General features: G+C 41.1%; 1 protein-coding gene across 1 annotated transcript in view; it reads left to right on the top strand.

Annotated features, from left to right (window-relative positions):
- Window positions 1-26,519, top strand: part of ATP10A (ATPase phospholipid transporting 10A (putative)) — a gene marked incomplete at both ends in the record, with an annotated part of 113,556 nt that overhangs the window by 27,142 nt on the left and 59,895 nt on the right. The window contains one exon of the mRNA XM_080351459.1: window positions 17,776-17,980. Coding sequence (XP_080207585.1) covers window positions 17,776-17,980 — 205 coding nt within the window. The remainder of the gene's footprint in view (window positions 1-17,775; window positions 17,981-26,519) is intronic.

Genomic DNA, 26,519 nt, shown 5'->3' with positions numbered 1-26,519 from the left:
TATTCAGTTTCCAGGTTGATTAAAAAAAAATTAAACTGAATTCTAAATGAAGCCAGGAAAAATGGATCTATACAGTTTCTGTAATGTTTCCCAAACTAACTCATGTGGAAGCAAAGTGTGATTGATAACCAAGTGTAATAGGATGTATTGTACCTATTGTACATACAAAAATATTACTGGTTCCTTTGGTTTTATATGACATTAAATGTGCAGAACTCAAGATTATTTACCAAGGGAACCAAGGCTGACTGTGAAAGCTGCAAATAAGGGAATTTGTTTTTCCTCCCTAGGTTTCTCGGGAGGAACTGAGCAAGTCTTGCTGCTCTGAAGTTGATCTTTGCAACAAGGACAATAAAATACAAAATTTTGCTGTAGCTTCTCTCTCAAAACTAGTATGCTCTGTGTGTGAAACTGAATGTGAATAGTCCATTGAGATGTTCTTTAATGTCTCCTGTCTGCTTTGCTAAAAGTCACTCCAAGAGTGACACCCTCAAAATACATTCAGCATGTGAATTTATTTTTCAGTCTCCATCTCTGAAGACCATTGGGGCCCACAGATTGGTAATGTCTCAAAACTAATGTGGCAGATGCAGATGACAGAGCTGCACACTACTGGCCAGTTCTGCAGTCTTAGCAATAAAGTTTAGGAGTCCCCAGGAAAAGCAGAGTCACAGAAGCAACAGCCTTCTGTTACTAGACAGCCTTAATGTCTCTCCATTTCAAATTGCTGATTTAATTTTTCCAAAAACAGAACTTCTGGTCTCTTGCTGAAGTTAAAGGAAGGTTTCCTTATCAGCCCTTACTCTGTGTTTTCAAATGCCCATTAGTTCCCTTTCTCTGCTTTTCATCTTTTTTACAGGCTTTCCTCCATGTATACGTCACACTTTCCTCTTCTGTATGTATGTATCTCGTGTACCTCTTTTCACCTCCCTGTCCCCATCCGGCAGACTTTTCTGCTGCCTGTCTCTTCACCAGTGTCTCAGACATACGTGTAAAATCAGGTTTCTCCTAAAAGGATGTAAACCCAGCCTGGAAGGGATCTGCTTATTCATATAAAGACGTTAAGAAATGAGAGAATTTTTTCATATTCCTTGTCAAAAATGAATGTATAGACCTGCAAATGCTCAGGGTAAGAAGCCCTTTTTAGTCTGAATTGAAAATGAGTTGCATTGTAACTAAGCTGGTTTGATTCCTCAGGTACCTTTACCAAATGTAGCGCCATTGCACAAGGTGCCAAATGGAGTTTCTTGCAGGGACATCATTTGGTGCTGCCCTTGACTGAGGCAGATGAACCGTATGTCACAAACAGTGGCCTGCTCTTCTCTAGGAAGTTGCCAGCTGCGATGAAGCAGCATATGGGCAGTAGCAGAGGCTGTAGAAAACGGTTTGTTCGAGAATGCCACCCTTTCTCATGGTCCATTTGACAGTCTCCAAAGGCTAAATATTAGTATCATTAGCATCATTAGTATGTCATAGTAAAATGTGTGTTTGAAATTAATAGGTATGTGACAGGCATTTTTATCCTTGCAGATCACAGTGGTTTCCATTTATTTGTAGAATTTATCAGGTTAGATTTTTTGAAGGCATGCTCTGTAGTCACTGGAAGAATTTGGGGCAGCCTAGAGCATTGCCTCTCAGATTAAGATCACGTCACTGTTTCTGCTTCATTCTGTTGTTTGAAAAGATGAAGGAAAATGATGCTCTGTACATAGAGTTCTCAAACAAGGTTTTGGGCCAATAGCAATTATTTTTCCCATCTTAAACAAAAAATGACTGAAGATGCTTTCCTGTCCTCCGTAAAACATTCTGCTTACTTTTATGCAGAATAAATGAATATAAGTCTAAAAATGTCAAAGAAACATACTTGTTTGAATTACATTAAAAAAAAAATACAATATTTATTTTAATCCTGAAGAGTTTATACATCTTTTCCACATCACTCTCTTGCTCTGATACCACAGCTCAACCAGCAGAGCAGGTCAGGAGGTTCTGAAGGTGCCCGTGATGTAAGTGCCAGAGGCTTTTGTCTCCTCAGACTGTCCAAGCTGTGGGCAGCACATAAGCCGGCACCGTGCTGATGGAGTGACCTGCTAGACGTTGGAAGGCATCTAGAATGAATTTCTGTCCTGGTGACACGAGTAACTCTTGACATATGTTTACAGAACAAATGGATTGTTTTGAGGATAGTTGTGAGAGCATTTTCAGAATTTGCACTACGCATTTACAAAGCAGCTTGGTCTAAATTAGTACATGCAGATAAAAGTTTATTTTCCTTTGATGACTAAGACCGGCATCACAGGGGGATTGCAACCATGACTTTCAGTTTTAAGAATTTAACAAGCTGAGGTGTCTTCGTTACAAAGAATTCTTCTTAGTTAACCTCACAGTTACGGAACTAAATACAATCCATTTAATGTCTGGAAAAGTGTTTTATCCACAAGAGGAGTAATAAAAAAGATATATACTCAATTATGAGGTGCCAACAAAAAAGATCACTGTTTACAGAGGTGTAGCAAAAGCTAGATAAGGAGGAAGAAGGTGCTTTGGAGAGGATTTAGCTTTCAACTGGATGTAGCAAAGAGGAGCCATTGTGTTCAAAGTCATAAGTTGCTGAGGATAGAGAAGGAAAATGATTGTAGCAAAACCAGTGTGGAAAAAGGATGGTGGCAAGACTGGAAATGAGTGTCTTGATAAAGAGTTTGGCGTTAGGGAGAGAAAAAAAAAGGCACACATTTAAGATTTAGTGGGTTTTTTATGATGGGGAGACAAGCAAAAAATAGCCCTCAGTTATGAGTTTGAGTAATAGAGATGAAAATGGTGATGTGCAAGGGAGAGACAAAAGTCTGCAAAGGAAGTTGAAGAATTGGACTTTGAATGTATTAAAAATCAGCTAATTTGAAGACCTGTGTGCTCTAAAAAGCTGCAATTCAGTTTTTTTAATTTCTTTTTGAATTTTTTACAGACTTCTGGGAGAAGGGTTCAGGGTAAAAAATTATTTTATTAGGTCTGCAGCATTTGCTTGCAGGACTGGCTGGGTTTTGTTTGGAATAGCACTTTGGGAGATCAGATTGAAGTTCAGTTTTAAAACTGATGGTCCTGCCTTTCTGAGCTGGCTTCTGTCTACAGGTTATGACACAAACGTTTTGCTCTCAGTCTCTGCTGGGCTCCCGAGTTCTGCCCACGATCAGGGTGGCCTTTCACCTGCTGAGGTGTTTGGATCTCACAGGCTCTTTTAGGCTGTTTGTTCCCCCTCCATGATTCAAACCCTTGCAATAAATAAATAGCCTCTTTGTAATTACTTACTCTAAGCTCAGTTTCTGGGCATTTCAAAAGCAGAGTTGTTTGCAACCAGTCACTTTCCTCTTTCAGCTGCAGTAAAGACCTTGAATTTTATTATTTTTTTTTTATGGTATTGAATTTCAATGTTTTGTCATGTTTTGCCGTGAGGAAAGTATGAATGCGAGCTACAGAGAAGTTTTCTTTCTGCAGTTTGGCCAGAAAGACTGCTTTTCCACCTCCGTTTAGACATCTATTTAGGTACCTTGCTGAATTTGGGCCTAGATTTGTAGCCTGGCTTTGGAGCTCAGTGAACAATCAGTAAAAATCATGCATGAACATTTTTTCTTATGCGGGAACAGTATTTGCAAATAATTTATTTAGTAATTACCAAAAAAGAATGAGCTTGATAAGGTAACCATTTAATGTAAAAAAAACCAAAACACAATATCCATGCCTATTAGTTGGCCAGCTTAGATTTAAAATTCTTCAAAATTAATTAAAAATTAGTTTCCATGAAACTGTTAACAAATGACACTATTTCTTCATAATGGGGCAATAATAAAGAAGTGTGTATATTTTTAAGTGTGCATGTATTTGTTTAAATACGTACAAATATATACACATCTGACAACCAACAAGCTCTTGAAAATATTCAGGTTATAACTGCATCAATGACTTTTGTAAAGTGTGGATAATTACTATGGAAATTATTATGGAAAAATATACATTGTTGTGAAAATATATTGTCTAGTAAACTGACAAAAACAGGCTATCAACATTTATATTGATGGTGTGTCATTCTTTATAAATTGCTCTTCTTATTGACGATTGTTGAGTAGTTGTGGACAAGTGGCAAAGATGACTTGCTTCCCTGCAGTGCTCTTCAATTACAGGGTCTTTGAATAACTCTGTTATCAGGTTGAGATGTACTGTCTGCGTTAGCTGACTGTACCTCATAATTACATTGTGCAGACTATAATTCATAGTCATTTTGATTGTAAATCAGTGGAACAGGAAAGGAGTTCATTTATGTCTGTGAAAACAAAAGTATTATTCTAGCTTAGTATATCATATTCAACTACCCTCATTGATTGGATCCAGTAAGTTTGGACTATTAATGAGATTAAGATCAACATCTTTAACTCAGGGAAAGCAACAGATAGTGTGCAAACAGGGGTTCTCAGCATAGTTAAATTTACACTGAAAACATAATGAATTCTTATCCTGAATTTTTTATATGTAAGTACCAACAGTATTCAAGTTGTTAAATCTGAACTACTCAAATGTTACTAAAGGCATGCTACATTTCCTTTAAATAGTAGAATTTTTGCATTTTGTGGTTCTCACTTCTTCAATATGGATCTCTATTATTTACTTTCACCAAGAATTTTGGATATAAAATTTGCATCCGTAGACATACTTGTTTTGACTCAGACCTTCAGAGATTCATATCACTGCATAAGATTTGCATGGAGTTTGGTCTTCTAATTTTTATCTTATGGAAGTGAGGAACATTTTTATATTCTATGAATTTCTGTAAAACAGCCTTATAAAGGCTGAATTCAACCTGCATCAGGACCTAGGGCGTAGGAACTTGAGGCTTATGCACACCCTGGTTTCAATCTAATGCAGGATCCAACCAGGTGTGTGTACGCAGTCATGAATGTCCTGAGTTGGAAGGGACCCACAAGGATCATCGAGTCCAACTCCTGTCCCTGCATGTGACAACCCCACAGTTCACAGCATGTGTCTGAGGGTGTTGTCCAGTCTCTTCTTGAACACTGTCAGGCTTGGGGCCGTGACACCTCCCTGGGGAGCCTGTTCCAGTGCTCCACCATCCTCTGGGGGAAGAACCTTTTCCTCATGTCCAACCTAAACCTCCTCTGGCACATCTTCCTGCCATTCCCTCGGGTTCTGTCACTGGTCACCAAAGAGAAGAGATCAGCGCCTGCCCCTCCTCCTCCCCTTGTGAGGAAGCTGTAGTCCCATGAGATCTCCCCTCAGTCTCCTCCAGACTGAACAAACCAAGTGACTTTAGCCGCTCCACACATGGCTTCCCCTCCAAAACCCTCACCAACTTCATGTCCCTTTTCAGGACAGTAGTTTTTTATTCTTTCTATCCTGTGTTGCCCAGAGCTGCACACCGTGCTCCAGGTGAAGCTGCACCAGTGCAGAGCTGGACAATCACCTCCCTGCCCGGCTGGCAATGCTGTGCTGGATGCACCCAGGACACGGGTGGCCCTCTTGGCTGCCAGGGCACACTGGTGGCTCATGTGCAACTTGCCTTCAACCAGAACCCCTAGATCCCACTCTGCAGAGCTGCTCTCCAGCCTCTCATCCCCAGTCTGTATGTACAGCCAGGGTTGCCATGCCCCAGGTGAAAAATCCAGCACTTGCTCTTGTTGAACTTCATGTGATCGGTGATTTTCCAGTTCTCCAGTTTGTTCAGATCCCTCTGCAGGGCCCCTGTGGCCTCAAGAGTGTCAAGAGCTCCTCCCAATTTTGTGTCATCAGATTTACTAAGCATTCCCCCAAGTCCTGAATCCAAGTCATTTATAAAGATATTGAAGAGCACTGGCCCTAAGATGTATCCCTGCAGAACCCCAATAGTGACTGGTCACCAGCCCCACATAACTGCATTTACTAGAGCCCTTTGAGCCCAGCTCATCAGCCAGTTGCTCACCCACTGCATTGTGTGTTTCCCAGCTAGATAGTGGACATCTCATCCAGGAGGATACTGTGAGAGACAATATCAAAGGCTTTATTGAAATCCAAAAAGATCACATCGACAGGCTTCCCTTGGTCAACTAGGTGGGTAACCTTGTTGTAGGACGAAATTAAGTTTGTTAAGCAGGACTTTCCCCTCATGAATCCGTGCTGGCTAGGACCAATGACTGCGTTGTCATTCAGACGTTTTTCAATAACTCCCAGAATATTGAATATTAGGAAGCACTCCCAGGTCCCAGTTTTGATGTGGCCTTATTGATCTTCATTAGGAAAGTATTATTGGGAAACACCTTGTAATTATTTTATACCAGAATTTTGTGAGATTTTCAGATTTTTATTTAGTTTTGAGAACAATATGGTAATTTAAACATCTCGTGGTACTAAGATATAGCCTGAGGCTGTTTGCTTTTCCTCACATTAGTATTCTTGTCTTGTTGGGGCAGCAGTGATCCAGAAACGTGAAGACAGCCTACATAACCTGTGAGAGCAGCTAAATATAGATAAATTGGCTACATATAGCCTAAGATAAGTCACCAAAGGCCAAGTTAAAGCCTATTCTCCTGCCAGCTACAGGGAAGAATTAGGATTTTTCTGAGCTATAGTGCCTTTTACTGCTCCTTCACTCTCGGGGATGTACTGATGCTGGAGATAGATGTTTATGCTTCAGATCAGGGTCTCCCCAGGGATTTATACTGATATTCCTTCTCACAAAGTGACTTCGTAGCTCTAAATTTAAAATGTCAGGCAGTTTTTCCACTCTGGCTACCAGTACAAGCGCCCTGCAGCAACCTCCAGCTCTTCCACGTTTGGTTCAGTTACTGTGATAGAGGTGTCTCTTCTGAGAAATCTCATACCGCTTGTGTTTGAGAAGCTGCATGGAGAAGTAGCAACAAACAAGAGATAATCATAGTAAATACTAAAAAAGGGCTTTAAATAAAAAGATATTTATGTTCATGTTTCAGGTCCTTAGCTGACCCTTCTGAACCTTCACAAGTGAAGCGTTATCTCACCCCACTGGAAATTTGTGTCAGGGTGTAGGGCAGCCAGTCATAGCAGTGACAGGGCTCTAAAAGCAGCATACAGCATCTGAGCAACAAGAGTTTGCCAGATGCTGCTGTGATACACATTTTGGCAGACTTCTGAATATTCTGGGGCCTCTTTTATTTGCTGGTTGGCATCCTGCCAAACCTTTCTTCCATCACCGCCACAAAAGCACACAGATATATCCAGTTCGCTGTGCCTGCTGGCCAGTGGCATCCACAACTGCCAGGTAAAGCAGCCCACTTTGCTGTACGTGCTTGAGGGTGCTTGGTGCAGGTGTCTAACTGAATAGATGTGGAGACAGACCACAGTTTTATCCAGTATAGCACCTTAAATCTCTCTTTGTACTGTTCAGTGTCAACAGAAGTGTGCCTGAGCGTGCCCAAGTTGGAGGTTTCCTTGTTTTTACAATCTCCATTGAGTTCATCTCCTCCGACAGAGAGAGGAAAGTAATTCCTTAGTAACTCTAGAGTTAAAGTTCATAAGAATTGACAAATGAGGACAACAAAACATGCTTCCAGTATCCTTGGAAATCAGTAACCCACATATTATACCATTTCACACCTCAGTTTCAGAGTAGAAAGAACTGTTAACATGTTCTACAAATACATAGTAGCATCTAACTTTGTTTTCTTTCTGCAAGAGTCTTCCAATAATATTACAGCCGAAAGGCTTTTTTTCTACTTTTTAAAATCATTAACAATTCTTTAAGCAGTTTAGTTTTTGTGTGGCACTGGAAGTAGCAAAGCCTGATGTACGGGCTAAAGCTAATTTCTGGAGTTGCAACCAGAAGAAATTTAGAGGCAACAACAGGCAAAGCATCCTATCAGTTGTTCCAAATGTGAGCATTGCACCCTGAGACCCACTGAGACCTCAGCTGGTGTCCAAATAGGTAAATGTTGTTTTCTGTCCTCAACCTGAACTTTGGATTGTCCGGATGAGAACAGATGACAACTATGAGGGTGGTGAGGCACTGGAACAGGCTGCCCAGAGAGGTGGTGGGTGCCCTGTCCGTGGAGACATTCCAGGCCAGGCTGGACAGGGCTCTGAGCAACCTGATCTAGTTGAAGATGTCCCTGCTCGTTGCAGGGGGTTGGACTAGATGACCTTTGAAGGTCCCTTCCAACCCAAACTATTCTGCGATTCTATGAGAACACCCAGACAAGGTGGATATCATGGTTAGATGTTACATGAACAAGAACAGAAATGGAAGGAAAATGTAAAACTCTGTAATTTTCAGGAGGAACCGGAGAAGACCAAACACTTATACTTCAGTCTGAGACATTGATTTTGCCTGTTAAATGTGGAAGTGGTGAATTATTAACATTTTTTTCACTAATTGTCTTGTTAACAGGAAATAGCTGAACTATGTTAATTTCTAGATCACTTTTGTGTAGTGATTAGATAACTTATGAGCTTTAGATCTTTAAAGGAGATGTGTTCATATGGCACAGTTATGTGGAGAAAAAGAGTCTCCCAAACTGAATATCAGGGAACAACTCCATCAGCCTTGTGCATGTAATTACCAGGAAATACTTTTCCTGATAAAAATTGTTCCAACTATTACATATTTAGCTAAAGGAACTGGAATTATTTTTCAGTTAAAAACTGTTGCATTTAGGAAGCACCTTTCTTCAGCCATTCTTTACAAATGGCTTTTTGTGTATACATAGTTAATATATGAATGTATTTTTATGGCCTGGGTCAAGTAGTCCTGGAATCTGATCAGGCAGATGTGTAGAACCAGAGGAATGAGAGGAAAAGAAATTCCATGGAAGTGTCTGAATCTGTTAACGAATGGGATTTCCCTGATTAACTCTGCAAAGCCATGCTAAATTTACTTTTTAACATGCACCATTAAGATATGAAGAGTTCCCTTGGAACGGTCACGTGAATGCACTGGTTTAAATGCAGGGGAAGAGCACAGAATGGAGGATTTAGTCCACTGGATTTATGCATCTAGCTTGTATTGCACCTGAATTTTAGGCACTCAGTTTTCCTAAGGGTCCTCATGGCATTAATCATTGCTTCAGAGAACAAGGACCCTGAAAAACTTCTACAGAAAGCTTATGTCTTACCAAAATTTGGCACCTAAGGTCTCTCTTGGAGGAGTTCCCCATTTTCTTTTACTGTTCAGGAAGGAGGCGCAGATACAGGAGATTTGTGTCATTAGGTTATCTATAATTTGAGTGAGTTCTCTTCAGGCAGGGGCCTGCTTCTCTTCTGTGTTTGCACAGCACCAAGCTCACCTGAATCCTTTCGCAGTGCTTGGACACCACTGTAATGTAAATATTCAATCTTAATATCTGTTATGGCCCTGAAATTCAGGATGAGAACCTGACCTGGCTGTGAGCCCACTGCTGAGGTAGCCATCTCCTTTGCATCTGTGGTTTTTTGCTCTACGTACGAGCAAGCAATGTTGTGAAGTGGAAGGGTTGCATTTGGTGATGTTCAGAAAGAAGATATATGAAGACATGCCCTTGTTGCATTATTTTGTTCAGAAGAGAAGTTCTCATATATCAAACTATCAAAAGCTTTCTGTCTGTAGTGTGGAGGTGCCTGGCTCAGGGGTTTTAATGTGCATAGGATTGGATGCAATTACATCCAGGCTGTTTTTCCACTTCTTCTTGCCTTTGTATGAAGCCTCCATACTAAGCATTACCTATCCATCCTGCTGGGTATAAGCAATTGATCATCTTCTCTCCCAGTATATCTGTTTAGTGGAAGAGTGATAGGAGTTTATTAGCATTTTTGGCAGTAAACATAGGAGTGTCGAGAATCATACCACTTTAAATTAATACTAGATGTCTCTCTGAAACAGTCTTAAGAGTTTTAAAATGAAGTTCTGGAAGACAGCTTGTTCTTTCTTTGGTTTGTGTAAAGTTTAATTACGTGTTCTGTTATTATGTTTCATGTTATTATCGCAACAGCAAGTTTCTTGGCTGAAAAATAATTTATTCCGGATAGTAAATGTTTTATTATAGTGAACAATAGTGAAGTTTCTTTCAACATGGACCATAATGGCGATAGCACTGCCAAGAGAAGTTAAATCATTACTGCCACGTTATAAACCTGAATCACTGAGGTGTCCTGGGTTCATTTTTCTTCATAGCAAGTTTGACCTGTAACAGAAAATTTAACAGTTTTCAGAAACTGTTGATTTAATAACAGGCACCTTTATACGTTGTCATTACACACGCATTTGCTTCCAGAAACTGTAACATGTATTTGAACTTGCTAATCCAGAAAAAAAAAAAAAAAAAGGGAAGAATTGAAGTCTCTGAAAACAAGGAAACTTTTAAGTGCCCTTAAAATAACTTGAAGATTAAGGGGTCTATTTAAAAACTTTGGTCATGGAAAGGCTTTATTCTCTTCAACATTTCTCAAGAACACAATCTGTTAATCTGTTTTGTCTGATTAATATCAGATTCAGAGCCTCTTCATTATTTATTTTCACAGAAACAGATGTTATCATTTATGGTGGAAGGGAGACATATTCTGGGCATTATGTAACCTGCTTTGGCATTAACTTATGCTATATGTTTTCCCTTCATTCTGCCGCAACATTGTAATTGTACCCAAATGATTCTCAATGCGTTTCCATGGACACTTAGCATGTTCAGACTTTGTGTAATATATGCCTTGGCCTCACAGAGAGCTCTTGTTTTTAAACTCTGAGATCTGCTACACCTGTAGTTTCAAATCATTATTGTTACTGGTTATAACACAGCAGTTTTGTGCACATACTTTGGTGCTGTCCACCAGCTCTGCTTTTGTAGCCTGTGATGAGTTATGCAGTCTCTGCTGAAGTGTTAGCGGAGTGCCATGGGCTCAGTTAGTGTGAACCCTCTCCACATCTGCAGGAGCATCGGGAGAAGAGGCAGAGGGCTGAAGGTGAAGGGCTCCAGCCCAGGGAAGGGAAATAATAGAGAATTTGGGAAAACTGGACGAGTGTGAAGGACCCGTTGAGAAACACTTAGATGCTGGAGCCCCCATCAATATAGTTTGGCTTGATGTGGGACTTCCGTGCTTACATTTTACTTTTAGGATTCCCTTCTAGGTTTATAATATTGGTGTTGCTGCTGTGCTTGGGCCCTGCCAGTTCGCCTCAAGTTTTTTTGTTAGCTTGGTCCTAACCAGGACACTTGTCATGGCACCAGTAGCCAACTGATTTGAACTTGTTTTGTGTCACTGAGGGCAGAGATGTACCTGATACGTTCCTCAGTGCTGCCTCACTCTATTTCTGCCTCCTGAGATGGAAAGTAAGGACCTGGCTGACATCAAGAACAGCTCCAAAGTATGCCTTGTACACAACAACTCTTTGACCTGTCTTTTGTGGAAGGCTTTTCCTCTCCCACAGACTTAATTTCTTGCTGTGTTTCTTTTAAAATCTACTGGTTCAGTGACCAACCTCAGCTGGCAGGGAAGCCAAAGGATTCTGATTTCTTTTGAAGTGGAGACAATAGTTACTTCAAAAGCAGGTCAACGGATGGGCTTGGACTGGGAAACAATGCTTCATTTGGATGTTTTGAGAAGCTTAAAAACCTTTGGGTTGCAGCTGCAAGCTGTAGAGGGTATGCTGTGTAAAGCAGACTGAGCACCCCAAAAAGATGTAAGAGAACATCCTCTACCTTTTACTAAATGGCTTTTACAAGCTATGCTGAGATGAACATAGAAACCTGTGTTGGGACTACGCTAGGGCAGTGTTACACAGAAGCGCAGGTCCCCCAACTCACTGGAATTGGTGGAACAAATCTGCATCAGCCATTTCCACTCATTAACTGTAATTTTTGTCAGTGGAGAAGTATAGCAAGCAATAAATTATTGCCTAGTAGTCCCATCTTTTCAATTTAAAATATAAAATTTATTGTATGCAGGCCTTGCACAAGTGGAACAGATCACAGCTTCACGGCTTTCACATATTCTACCAAGCACTGCTTGTGATATTTTCCCCAGATTTAAAATAGAGTGAAGAGGGAAGATTCCTCTTAAATTTTATGTATGTGTAGTTTTGTTGTCTCCCTTTAAGTATGGTCATTTTGAATAATTCCTTACTATACCAAAACAGTTAAAAGCTGTTCAGAAGAAGGAAACAATTCTTTTTGTAATGTTTAAATGGAGACAGTTGGAAATCTTCAGCCTTTTGTAGATAAATCTGATGTCTGTGTGGCCAGAAAAGCAAAATTAGGGGCATGATCTTTATCATCTCATGCTACAAAGGAGACCAGAAGAGGGAAAATCATGTTTAATAGGAAAAGAAAATGGAATTTCTGAGTTTCTGTGCTTCTAAATTTAAAACTGAAATTTAATGAAAAAAAAATCATCATTATTTTTTGTTTTGTTTTGTTTAATTTTTGCTGTTAACCAAAGCCAATCTCAAATTTGGCACAAAACTTAAGGCTCTTCTGCATCAAAACAGAGCATAGGCCAAATATATGCAGTAGGTAGACTAATACAAATTTTTAATAGCAATTCAAGTAATTTTCTCTATGTTCATGCACTTGAAAAGATGTTGTAGATTTTCCCTTTTTATGTTCAGAAGTGGATATGCTGGGATAATCACACTTCATTGTTGCAGAAGAACATCAGCCTTTAGAGGAGTTTGACTCCTGCCAGGGCCACACTTGCTGTTTGATAATGGTGTTGGTGTCGATGCAGCTGCGCTGGCTGACTTTTTAGCCATCTGTCTTTAGATTTCTGTCAATGTCTACCTGTAAAGATAAGCTCAGAAAAGTGAAAGCACTGGCAAGTTCTGCTTTTGATTGTAGCAGAAAGCAGCATGAAGGTTTACGTGACTATGGGTTTAAACCACCGCTGAGAAATATATTATTTGCATGCAAATGTGTTGATAAAGATAAGGTTGTGTGCAGGAGGCTGGACATGTTTAATATCGCTCTACAACTACCTGAAAGGAGGTTGTAGCATGGAGGGGGTTGGTCTCTTCTCCCAGGTAGCAAGTGATAGGACAAGAGGAAATGGCCTCAAGTTGTGCCAGAGGAGGTTTAGATTGGATATTAGCAAAAATATCTTCACGGAAAGGGTTGTCAGGTGTTGGAACAGGCTGCCCAGGAAAGTGGTAGAGTCACCATCCCTGGAGGTGTTTAAAAGACATGTAGATGAGGTTCTTAGGGACATGGGTTAGTGCTAGAGTTAGGTTAACAGTTGGACTTCATGATCTTGATGGTCTCTTCCAACCAAAATGGTTCTATGATTCTAGCATGTGAGACCAACACAACACATTACAGTAGCTAGGCATAGCTGTCTGAAATTAATTGTTCATCATGATGATTTAATTGGACAATACCAACAATATCTATTATTTTTGCAGAATAAAAGTAGTTCATGACAGCACATTGATTTGGAAGACTCTTAGCTGACTCCCCAGCTTTGAAAGATAAGAATTAGTATCTCTGACCTCTTCTTGTGGTTCGCCATAGTTTGCAGCTTTGGCTTCTTGTAGCATCAACTTTAAGTTTGTGGTAAGTACTAAAGCTTATCTTCAGGCTTGTGACAAGCGAGGATAGGTAGAACTAGAGCTGTGGGGTGTTAGCTTCTAGCTGAAATATCCGTGGCAGGGTTTCCTGAGACTGTGGGTGGGGCTGGACCCACTAGCTGAGATGCTGCCTCCCAGTCTTGTGTTTCTGTCACAATTCTTTGAGCCCGTTGACAAAATATTCCAGGAGGTCATATGATGTTTTCTTAAACCTGCCAAAAGGTTTTTTTGAAGAGTCCCGTGTGAGCAGCACCTGAAACCTTGTGCTGAGTCTGCAGAGGACTGTCATGGACTACACAGTAGTTACAGAGTCAGGACAAAGGAAGAGTAAATGGCAAGGTCCCAGAGAAATAGACTAAGGCATCTGTGTTTGAAACATTAATTTATCTGCTGGGTAATTATAAAGGGAAAGACAGCAAAATCTGCAGATCATTTTAGGATATTAAAGACCAGAAACAGGAGGGTCTTTCAGAAGCACCTACCAGGTAAATGGACAGACAAGACCCTGACAGGAAAATCATACTGACTGCTCAAGTAAATGGGTAAAGAGTTCTCACATTGCTGTATTTTTTTGATGTTCTGGAAGAGTGCATAGGGTATGATTTCCATTTACCTAAATGCCTGCAGGTGCAAGGAGATAGTCCCTGGGATCTGCTATTCATTCCAATCCTGTGTGTTGAACTGTTGGTGTCCTCCAAACCTGGCCATTACTGTGAAGAGCTCAGCTGAAGCATTTGCCTAAATGTTATGTTTGCTCTGAAGCTGAAAAGCGTACTGAACTGTTTGAAAACAACACCAAACAAGTAATGATGCACATATGACCACCCATGGATGTACCGTGTTCAATTCACATTTTCTGTCACAGTCCAATATAGCGTACATCATTAGAGACGTAGAAGGGGCCACTTCTGAAGAGGGACTGGAAGAATAATGTCTGTGAGGACCCACTGAGGCAAAACTACTCAAATCCCTGGACTTCAAATGAAATTTAAATCAAGCATGTTTGTATGCTATACTTCAAAAACACAAAGGAGAGCTTACATTTTAAATACAGGCTTTCTCTTATAAGAAATGTGTAGTTCCTAACTCAATATCGTATCACTTCTGCAATTTACTGGCACAATATAACAGCAAGAGTAAACATTTAGTAGGTGATATAAAACTTGGATGACAAAGTCCTGTCTCTGCAGAAGGCAATGGCAAAACTCTTAACTATATCAACGGGGTCACTTGGTGTGTTTGTGCTGGGTTTGTACGGTTTATATGACAGCTGTCTCAAGGTGAGCTAGCCTGCGTGTTTGACAGAGTAGGCTGAGCATGTTCCTAAAGGATTAATGTATTTATAGTGCATCTAGTGTCTGAACTGCCCCATCCGAAGAGAGTATCGTGCTGTCCTCTGCAGAGAATACTTGCAGTGGCTGCAGTGGGGGAAATCTGAGTTCAGAGTGGTGCTAGGGAACATAAAGCAACCGTGGCTGAGGAGGATTTGAAAGTAATTTTCCATGTAGACAGTCATTTACCATCCAGTACTGGCCCTTGTTAGAAAAAGGGCTGATCAAGCAGAGTAGTGGGCCAAATTGTTCCCATGTGTCTGACAAAGGGGTTCAGCCCCAGGGCCCTGGTGAGTGTGCAGATCTTGCATTGATGGATTCACTGAATCGCAGGATGCTTTGGGTTGGAAGGGACCTTTAGAGATCACGTAGCCCAACCCCTCCTGCCACAGGCAGAGACATCCTTCACTACATCAGGTTTGTCAAAGCCCTGTCCAACCTGATCTTCAGCACTTCAATGATGGGGCATCCACAGTTTCTCTGGGCAACCTTTTACAGTGTCTCACCACCTGCGTCATAAAAAGTTTCTTCCTTATGTCTCATCTAAACCTACTTTCAGTTTATGGTTAGTCTAAACCTCTTTCAATTTAAAGCCATTGCCCCTTGTCCTGTCACTAAAGGCCCTGGTAAAAAGTCTCTGTCTTTTGTATAAGCCCTCTTTGTACACTGATACTGAAAGGCTGAAGTAAGGTCTCCCCACATCCTTCTCTTCTTCACAGTGAACAACTTCATTTATTCCAGCAGAGTCCTTTGTCCCTGTATTGCTCCATATCCACCCTTCCTGCCATAGTGTATATAGTTGTGGCAGTTGCTAAGCATGTGAGAGATGAGGAAATGCTAAAATAGCAATGCTTTTCAAACAATAGAAGTCAAATAAAAAATTGTAGCACTTATAGCATAGTATGGGACTACTTGCTATTTTTAGCCTGATTACACTTCTGTACTGCCACTCCATTGTACATGCATTTGAACATCACCCAGTTTCACAGTTAAATCGAAAAGGATGAAGAACAATGGTGACATGTGAAGGGATTTGAAGTCACAGTTCGCATGGCTACAAACCCTTCAGAACTGCAATGCAGTGATTGTTACTACATTATGGCACATTGTGTTTCAAAGCAATGCGCACTCATTAGCAGAAAAAGTTAAATGTTGGTTTCGGTCTGAGTGTGAAGGGAATAGGTAATTTCAGCACCTAGTATGTACATTACCTGCCCTTGTTAGACTATTGTGTTTTACACTTGGGTCTTATTAATCTTTTTCAAGTTTTATCAAAATAGAAATCATAGCCATAATTTTCATTCCTCCCTTTATAAACTGGATGTTAGGAAAAGACAATGAAGAAATTCTGGGAGGTAAAACCTGATCTGATACATCCTTGTTGTGCTACCTGATGCAGTATTGTTCAGGATTTAGGCTAAATACAGGGGTAAAAGCCAATTACATTACTGATTCTTGTAACACCAGTGGAGGCATGACAAGGATCAATCAGGCATGGCATGACTATCAGTAACTCCAAAGTAACAACACTGGCAGGACTTGTGTGCTTCCATTGGGTTACAAATCTACAAAATACATCTGGAAGTGATGTAGTTTAAAATAATACATTTTAAAGAGCATAAAGTGACTGTCACCACCCCTCACCCTGATCAGAATCCTATTCTGCTGGTTAAAGTGCTGTCAGGGGAGACTGTCGCTGGTGACAATGCCAGTGCTGACGGCCATCTCAGTGCTCACATGGCAAAAGGCCTTCTTACAGCTTAGAAAAGTGTAAGAATAGCAGCTTCCCATTTTCAGGAGGTATTTTACCAAGTTAATACTGTGGCTGCTTTGAAATTAATTTCTTTAAAAACACAACAGAAGAAAGCAATTTATGCAAATACCAAGAAAGCACATGAATCTGTGCATGTCATAAAACTAAAACCTTGAACTAAAACTGAAAGGTAGAATTAATTAAGCAATCACCTGTTCCTCCTTCTTCTTGATCTCAAGAAAAAGTTAAAAGAATAAAAAAAAAAATAGCAAACTGGCATGACCTTTAGAAATGTTTAGTGGCTGGATCTAAATTAACAACATACACCAGTGTTTCAGGTGAGTAAGTCTTTGAATTGATGAATAAATTACACTTTAAAATAAAAAGATTCAGCATAACTACACAGAAATGAGCTATGGGACAGGCAGCACTATGGCTAGAATGGAGACACTGCAGAAATATTTAAAAGAAATGACAGTGTCCTTTCCCAGTAGAGTGGTTGGGACTGCGTTTTTTCTCATGACATGTCCTTGTAATTCTGTATTTAGTGAAGAATAGTGGAAATTCCTTTCAGTTAGGGATTTTTTGGCTCCTTCATCCAAATATCACATGCAGCACTATACAAAGAGGGAACAAGGGGCAAGAATCTGCGGGTGCACCAGGGGGTGGTGGGTGATGGGGGACGTTCAGGAACTGTGCCAGGCAGGTGTTCTGTGTCCAGCCCTCTTCTCAGTTCACCCCTTGCCCTGAAAGCGACTCCTTTTCAAGCAATACAGCAAGGGGCCCCCTCCCCTTCCTGGGGTCAGATGGATGGCTCAGAGCATGAAGGAGGGAAAAGGAGAGTGCATGAAGCTCCTGCTTACCCTGCTTAGGCAGGTCTGACATCCACACGTGGTCCTCTGGGCCTTAAAGGAACATCCTGGGAGCTCAGGCCTGGTTCTAAGTCGGTGGGAAGTGGCCTCCTGGCAGTCTGCATCGCCTTTTCCCAGCGTAACTTCAGAGTGCCTGAGGACCTTCCAAAGGCACTGTACTTCTCTTACAAATCAAACCAGATCTTATCAGAAGCACCCCAGTCTCTGTATTTTTTATATATGTCCTGTAAATGTCTTGTCTTTTTTCTTTTTTTTTTTTTTTCTTTTTGTTTCCTCCAGAAACGAGAAGAAATATATAAGCAGATACTGGAAAGAAGTGGAAGTTGGAGACTTCGTGCAGCTTCGCTGTAATGAAATTATACCTGCTGACATATTGCTGCTCTCCTCAAGTGATCCCGATGGGCTGTGCCATATAGAAACAGCCAACCTGGATGGTGAAACTAACTTAAAACAAAGACAGGTGGTGAGGCGGTTCTTAGAGCTGGTAAGTCATAATTCCTAACTCCCATTTAAGATAAGAATTTGTTTCAGGTAAGTAAACTGTTCACCAATCTGCTCCACACCAGCTAAATTTGCTTGTTCTGGTAGTGCTAATGAATTGCTGTTATGGTTGTCATTAAAATACTAGCACTTGCCAACAACTGACTTCATCATAATATCAGAAGTTTTACCATAATTTTCCCCTGAATTTGAATGGGAAATATTTGGGGCAATTGTGTGCGGTTGGAAAATGTTGGGAGTTTTTAATGGCTTCTATTGTAGCTTGATTTTTGAACACACATTTTAACTGCCCCGTGAGAAGATATTTAAATATAAACAACTACTTTTCCTGCCTGCAAAACCAGATCAGTTTCAATTAGGAACTTTGCCTGAAACTTCATGTTGCAGAATAACCCTCTAGTACTTGGAGCACTTAATCTTTTAAGATTTAAAGGGGCAGCATACATGCATTCTGGAGGTGTCTGTGCTGAAAATCTGTTTTACTGCTCTCTCACTCTGCTTATCTCTCCTCAACAGCACTATTTTGAAACAAAGCAAAATCCAGATCAGTTACTGTCAGCAGAATTAGAGGAAATTACCTGAAGTTTTACTTGCTTTAATAATTGTGTTGAAATAGTATTTATTTGTATGCTCTTCTCTCCAAACCCTCTTGCCAGCTAGCCAGTTTCCTGTATTTTGTCAGGAAAAAATATTTTCTAAAACTCAGCTAAATCTTTTTTCCTAGTAGCTCTTCTCATTTGAGAGATTTTGCAAACAATGAGAGCTGCTGCCTTTACCACTGTTATCAAAGATAGCTACAGAAGCCTATAGTTGTACTGAGGTAGATCAACATTAATGAAGTTGCAATCCAACCAACAGGATAAAAATCAATGTGCCTTCCAAATAATTCTTTATGGTAGATAGAGCCTTTCTCTGAATAGCTTATAAAAATGTAAGATAAAGACTTGTTTAATCATCAGTGATTTCCACATAGAATTTAGACATAATACAGTAGCTACTGCCACAGCAAGAAGCTTAATCAGCTACAAGCCGAATGTTTCAAAAACTCTGATTGCTTCAAAGAAGCTAATTAAATTTCTTCTCAAATGTCCCCTTCTGTTCCCACTGAGAGGAAATTTCTCCCAGTGAGTTAAGTTCCACGGAGGTACTCAGTTGATGTGTCCCAGCTCTCTGCCAACCCAGACTTCATACGTGACCTCAGGAACATTATGTAAAACAGAAACTACAGATTGCATATAGGCTACTGAATACCAGGATGTTTTTGTGTTATGGGTACAGTTATAAGCTAAGGGCATGTCCCAGGTCTATCTTAAATGAAGATCCGTGAAGGCACGAGTTCTTCCCCTCATCCACAGTGGATGGAGGATTTTTGTGATTCAATACCCTCTGACACACAGCAGGAGGTGTTGGTAAACACAGTGAAAGGAATCAATGTGTGCAAATACAGATCATCACAAGACTGGCTTTCAAAAACTTTGCTGCCCAGAGGAGTCCCTTGCACTGTGTCAGGGCAACAAAGCTGGTGAGGGGTCTGGAGCACAAATCGGATGAGGAGCAGCTGAAGGAACTGGGGCTGTTCAGCCTGGAGAAAAGGAGGCTGAGGGGAGACCTTATCGCTGTCTGCAACTACCTGAAAGGAGGTTGTAGCATGGAGGGTGTTGGTCTTTTCTCCCAAGTAACAAGTGATAAGACAAGAGGAAATGGCCTCAAGTTGTGCCAGGGGAGGTTTAGGTTGGATATTAAGAAAAATTTCTTCACGGAAAGGGTTGTCAGGCATTGGAACAGGATGCCCAGGAAAGTGGTGGAGTCACCATCGCTGGAGGTGTTTAAAAAACATGTAGATGAGGTTCTTAGGGACATGGTTTAGTGCCAGAGTTAGGTTAATGGTTGGACTCAATGATCTTGAGAGTCTCTTCCAACCAAAATGATTCTATAATTCTAGGGTCCTCGGCTTCACTGGCAGCGGAGTCACTATTCAGAATGAGGAGTGTGATTCCTGAAGGCTGGTGGGCTGAGAGAGGACCTGCCAACCCTACAGACGCCCTGGCTCCTCGGAGCTGTGACCCCTAGATGTTTACCTGAGCCACCAGTTGTTGAGTGTCTCCACCCAGTAAACACGTGTATTAATACAGCAAGAAAACTGGGAGTACCCTGCAATCTCATGTTTGGCCTTCTCACTGAAGTTGAAATTGCTCATCTAAACCAAGCAGCTGAAGACTTCAAGTCTGGGTTTTGTGCAGTTTGGCAAGACCTGTCACCTCTAGACTTTTTGTGTGGAAGGGAGTGTCAGTGTCATTTCCTCCTCAAACACGTTAAAGGTTATTGAAGACTGAATTTGGCCCCATTAGGGAAGAAGGCTGAAGAAACAGTGACTACCTAGGGAGTGAAAGCTAGGTTTGTGTGCCAAGCAGCTCAGCACGTCAGGGTATATGTGGAATGGCTTGCTCAGCATACCCTGCTTTACTGAGGAAACCAGTGATGGTATAGATACTTTCAGTCAGCTTTGTAGACACCTAACGAGCTTTGCATTTCCAGCCCATCCTCCTTATGTATCTTAGTTCTCTGTATTATGATTATGGAACTTTTCTATGGAGAAGTATGCTCCAAAATATTTGGGTAAATAATTTTTAAAAATAAATTTTAGATCCCAAGATGCCTAGCTGCAATAGCAGTGGGGTCCATAATAAATTTTCAGGTGTTAAACTGGGGTCAGTGACAGAAAACACATTCATTCCAATGAAAACAGAACTAGGCCCCAAGAAGTCCAGTACTGAAAGAGAGCTTGTAAGAAAACCACATGTGACTACCTCCCCTCTCTTAAAATAGCTGAGAAAGCAGGAAATATCCAAGCCTGGGTTCCTGCGTCAACTAAGTTGTAGGCAAAGTGCACACCTGCAAGTACCAAGTCCTCAGCAGCTGCAGCATCCCAGTACCTCTCTGTCACAGCATCCCGTAAGTTACGTAGCAGAATACTTCCCATCCTCATTAAAGTCCTGGCCAAAACCTGTCTGAGCACACTGCTAATTGATGCAGCAGTATTAGCGTCATCACCCCATACTAGTGGGGATAAGCTCTCCCCTGGTTCTTGCAGGTGTCGCCCTGCTGCAAGACACTCAGCAGTGGGATAGAGGGAGCTGCTTGGGAAATGCTGGATGAAGAGTAGGCCCACAGACAAGTAGTATGGAATAGCAAGGTAATACCCATTCTGTGGAGTGAAGTTCAGTTCCTATCTGGGTGTGTTTTAAGTAGCCACAGCTGGAGAGAGCTTATTGTTAGGTGTCATAAAGTACTTTGTAAGACCAAAATTTTCTTGCACCAAATGCTGACCATCCCTTTACCAAACCTCAGAAAAGTTTGTTCCCAAATCTCTTATAGGACCTGCATCCCAATTGGTTCATGCATTGGGCAGGAATTGTATTTACATTTTTTATGTTACCATTCCACTCAGCAGAATGACTCTCAGTTATGTTTGTAGCTGTTTGGTTCTGTGTCATTCTGCAGCCCTGTTGTTCAAGCAGGAAAACAAACAAATAGATTATGTAGTCTTGACCTTTTCTTTCCCACACCGCTAAGTTCTTCTTCCACCCTCCTTCCAGAATGATGTGACTGATCATGTGGTAAATCATAGGACAAAAACCAGGGATTTTTTTGGAAGCGTCTTCTTAAAATATCAGCTGCCCGTAGCGGTCTTTGAATAATGTCTCTGTAGCAGTTTCTGAAGCATTTGAAAGAAGCTGTGTTACAAAGCTTGGCCTTTCTGTTTTTCTTACATGAACTGATAGGTTCCAAGCATGTGCCTGTGAAGCAGGTTGACGAAGGATAGCTATTTCTGTACCTGTCACTCTGCTGGGCGTGGGAAAGAAGGGGTGGGGGTAGGAACAGTTGTTTTAAGCACGTTTATGTTCTCATTATTCTGTCCCTGCCCTGTGCCCACCCATGCAATTTATGGTCCCACGGGTCTCGGCTGAGCTGCTTGCCATAGGGAGCCTGGTCGCCAATTTAGAGCGGCTGAAGTGGAGTGTGGGCTGGGATGTCCTCTTGCACTGCAGCACCCTCTCCAAATGGCTTTCCAGAGGCCTGCAAGCCCAGCACTGTTATGATGTGTACAGCTGTCCTCTGGAAGGTCCTTTGTGTCTCTCTTCAGCATTAACAGCATGTAAGGTCCATAGTCTCAGAAAGTAAAAGGTCTTAGTTGCCCTTTCCAGACTTTTGCTCAGAAAAGTACCTTTCTGATCTCTTTTTAGCCTGACTCGAAGCAGCAATAAGCAATTATAGAAGCAGTTCTGTATCCTTGTATCCAGTGCTTTGCAGGCATACTCTAAACATATGCTCAGAAGATCCAAGATCAGCATTTGTGGGCTTGGATTGGATCTCTCCTCTTGTGAATTCCAAGAAGCTGTTTTCCTTTATAGTGCAAGTGACCAGAAATATTGCTTATTTTAGTGCTGCTTTCTTTTGTCTGTGTAATTTATAGTAGACTGGGATCGGACTGCTTGTTAGCTTTGTGTGTAAATGATTGTGATCTGTCTTACACAAATGTGTACTTTCTGTACACAATTCTACAACCTGTAGATACACAAGCTGTGAGAAGAGTCACTGATAGATTCCTCTGTGGCTTGTACATCTGAAGATACCAGTTTTAATGTATACCTTGTTGTTGCACATTTACAGTAGTCAGTCAAGAAAAAAAAGAAAACACTCAGTAGTTTAAAAAAGAAAAAAGGAAACAGATTTTTTAAAGGCCTTGACATTTTTTCCTCTGAGGCTTTAAATACTGTAGTCTTGTTATCCAGCTACAGGATATGCTAGAAATGTTTCAAATAGTCAGAAACATACTTCTGTGTGGCTTGTCTTAAAGTCAAAATGATAGTGGACTCTCTTCACACTGAAAGATGGATCAGATCCGTGTGTGCAGCACGACCTGCCAAGCGCAGCTGGCAGAAAGCACTGTGCTGAATTCCCCTGGGAGTGATCTAACGGTGTCAGGAGCCATCAGGGAGCATCTCTTGGAAAACAAAACAAAACACAACACAACACAAAACACCAGTTTCCTTCTAATTTCTAACCCACCCACAGCAGCCATTTCTGGTGTGCTGGATCTGATAGGAGACGCTGTCGGCAGGAGGAATCAATGTGTTTTCTGTGCTCCTCTGCAGGCTGCTGTGCCACCACACCCTCCGCAGTTGCTTATGGAATGTTTTCCATCCATCGGAGACGTTGTGTCAGCCGCTCTTCAGAGAGCGGATAAGCAGATGCAGCTTGGGCTGCAAAAGCTCAAAACTCCCTTTCAGGTTTCATAAACTTGATTTAGGATATTTTGATAGTATTAATCTAGACTCATGAAAAAACATTTACATTTTCTTGCTGCCTTATAGTACGAAACAAACAAAATACTCCACTGTTTTTACTCAGTATGCCTTTTAACAAAATCCACAAAGGCTCACTGTGAATTCTGGAGCAGCTTATGGTTTATTAACCACTGGCCATGTCCTGGATGTTTCTGTGGAAATCTTTAGTTCAGCTGAAAGCTAAGCTAAATCTAGCAGCTGCCACCCCTCTGAGAAGGTGCATGTATCCCTCTGAGAGCTGGTGGGAGTAGGGGATGAATTTTTTTCCCTCTCATTTTCTCCTAAGAGTAGACATTTGTTCCAAACAAGCTTGTACTAGCATGATTAAACACATTTAGATAAGCCTTGCAAATGACTTCGTGGCTTCTTATTTAATTTGTCTAAAAAGCACATCGAATTTGGTGTCTCTCTATTTGGGAGGGTTCATTTGCATGCAGACTAGCACCAAAATAATACATCAGTCTGATTTCCTCACAAGTCAGTATGTGAACCCTTCTGGAATATGTATAAACTCTGAGTCTATGCTTCTTGCAGGCACATTTGCTCATCTGTCTCAGTCTGGAAGCTGGCCTGAATTGGCAGATCCAGCTTTCATTCCAGCCCTACCTGTTCTTGCACAGTGCTGGAAGCATCATGGGTACAGCTGGATTTAGAGGAATAGTTTCACAGCTCTGTATTCCAAGCATTAAGCCATTTATACCATCTCTGTTATTTCCCTGTGAGTCCTAGTCAGAAACTGGTCCAGAAGAAAAGACAAGGCTGCTTTCTAGAAGGACAACACTGTGAGCCTGACTGTTGGTGGCTGCAGGCTGCTCTATGTATGAGGCACTTTGGGAACGGCAACTCATGCTAATTGCACAAAAATAACTCACAGGGCAGCCTAGGTATCTCAGTGTAGATGTTCTTTTTGCATTCAGTTCTTCTCCCTAAAAATAAAAGGGAGGGGGGTGGGGCCGAGGAAAGAAAGCAATTTTCAAATTTCGATTTAGCCTAAACTGAGCTAAGATTTCTTGCGATTTCTTCTGCAGCCATCTGCATTGGTTAAACCAGCCCAGTTGGAGAGAACAGCTGAAGTTAAACCAGCACAACTCCCAGGCAGATTAGTTTTCAACTCACATGCTGATGTGAGCTACTTATCTCAAAAGAATCTGATTGAGTCTCCTGAAGCAACACAAGAGTTGGCATAGGTATACTCTCTCTGTCACTCCTTGCCCCACTAATAGCCTCAGGCTATCATCCACCTGAAATTAGTGGGAACAGCACACAATTGTAATCAAGTAGGTGTGAACTAGTCAGCATATTCAGTGTTGTTTAGTCTGTAAGTACTTCAGCAGGCTACAGTCAGGCCAGAAGAACAGTGAATGTCCCTCCAGCATCTTATGGAGGTTATCCCCTCTGCCTTTCTTTTTTTGCAGTATTTTGAGAAGGTTCACAAGGCTAGGAAAAGTGGCTCAAAAATTCCAGATACGCACATGTTAAAACAGCAGATTAGTACTCCATCCCACACGTTCCCAAAATTAGATTTCCCTGAGGGAAAATAGAGTTAAAACAAAACAAAACAAAAAGAAAAAAAAAAAAACAACCAAAACAAAACAAACAAGCAAAAGAAGACAATGTTTTTTCCCTATGCACTGCCAGAAAATTAAATTAAAAACTATTTTTTTTTTAGTTTTAAAGTTTAGCTGAAGATTTTAGTGAAACAAGTCTTTTCAGAAGACTTGTGTTTGTCAGTACAAAATGCGAACAAGTCCCACCCCGTGAAGACCTTTATCTGAGGTGATGCCTTGAATGTTCAGGAGATTTCTTTGATAATGGTTGAATTGCTGTGAAAAGCTGTACACCTTTATTGTTGTATGGTTTTTTTGGATAGTAACACATTCAGAGATGACTTGCACGGAAACTGTGGACGTGTCTGGTTAAAGAGGAGGCAACTCGTGTTTTTCTAACAGAGACACAAGCATGTAGCAGCTGCGTGCGGAACAGCTTGGTGCAGAGCAACACCCCGAGTCAGTGCTGTGGCAAACTTTTGTGCGAGCTAAATGCACCATAGGAGGGCTGAGAACTACTTTTCACTCTGCCATTTTACTGTGGCATTTAGTCAGCATTCTCACACTGGGAGGTATGGGGAAATAAAAACCTCAAGAACTGATGGTTCACTTCCTCCTTGGTCAGCTCTGAGCGAGGTTATCTTCTCTTTCTAGTTTCCATTGTGCAGGTGTCTGGGCCGCAAGTTTGACTGTGGAGAGAGCTTCGTTAGAGGGACAAATAATTTGAATAACTGTAAGAGAAAATTTTTGATATCTTAGTCTAATCATTGAGGGAGGGGAAAGAGTAGTTCCTAGGAGTGCCTGGGTACTTGGCTTTTACCATTGTTTGAACATGTGATAGGTTAAATGGGCTAAATTGATGAATATGAATTTGAATGTCTTGGCTGTGGCAGTCCCTCCCATCTCTAGGGTAATCCTTCCAGTGCTGGTTGAACAATGGTAGAGCCACCTAAGGAAATGTTGTATGACAGTGCTTGTGCTGCATCTGACCTCTAGAAAGGTGGGACATTTTTTTCTCTGTATATATCTTTCCATTCTGTTTTTTTTTTCCTCTGAAAAAGCATTAGAAAACAAGATAGCATTTCAGGCCTGTAGGGAAAATAAAATCCTATACTGTTTTCCTATTATATAGAAGTAAACAGTTGCATTTAAAGCAAGTTCAGAGACATTTTCATTTTTTTTCCCCATGACTTTTCTGATCTCCTAGCCTAATTCAGTTTTACTGAACAAAAGTTTATTTCAAGAACTGTTTATTCCTTAGCCATGCATTGGTCTGTCAGCTGGGAACATGACATATCAGGAAATTAGATTTTGTCATATAACAGTGAGAACTCCTGATTTTAGGGCCAGGATTTTTGATCTGGAAACTCATCACGCTATACTTGTCTCTGATGCCACAACCCCAGTTGGCAGTATCAGTGGTTAGGAAAGGATGGAAGGGTCTTATTTTCCAGAGCAGGAAGGTTCACAGTATTAAGCCACGTGTAACCCCAGGAATGATGGTATGGTCTCACTTTTCTTTGAAAGCACTGAGGTGAAGAGGTCTGCTTTTCTGCCAGAAAAGGCAGAGCAAAAAATGAGGAACTCCTGTATTTATCTCAACATCCACGATGTGAACCTTCATCTC

Source organism: Nesoenas mayeri (genome assembly GCF_963082525.1).
Source record: "Nesoenas mayeri genome assembly, chromosome: 1".
In the NCBI taxonomy this organism is placed as follows: domain Eukaryota; kingdom Metazoa; phylum Chordata; class Aves; order Columbiformes; family Columbidae; genus Nesoenas; species Nesoenas mayeri.
Note: the sequence above shows the minus strand (reverse complement) of the source record. Positions and strands in the feature narration are given on the sequence as shown.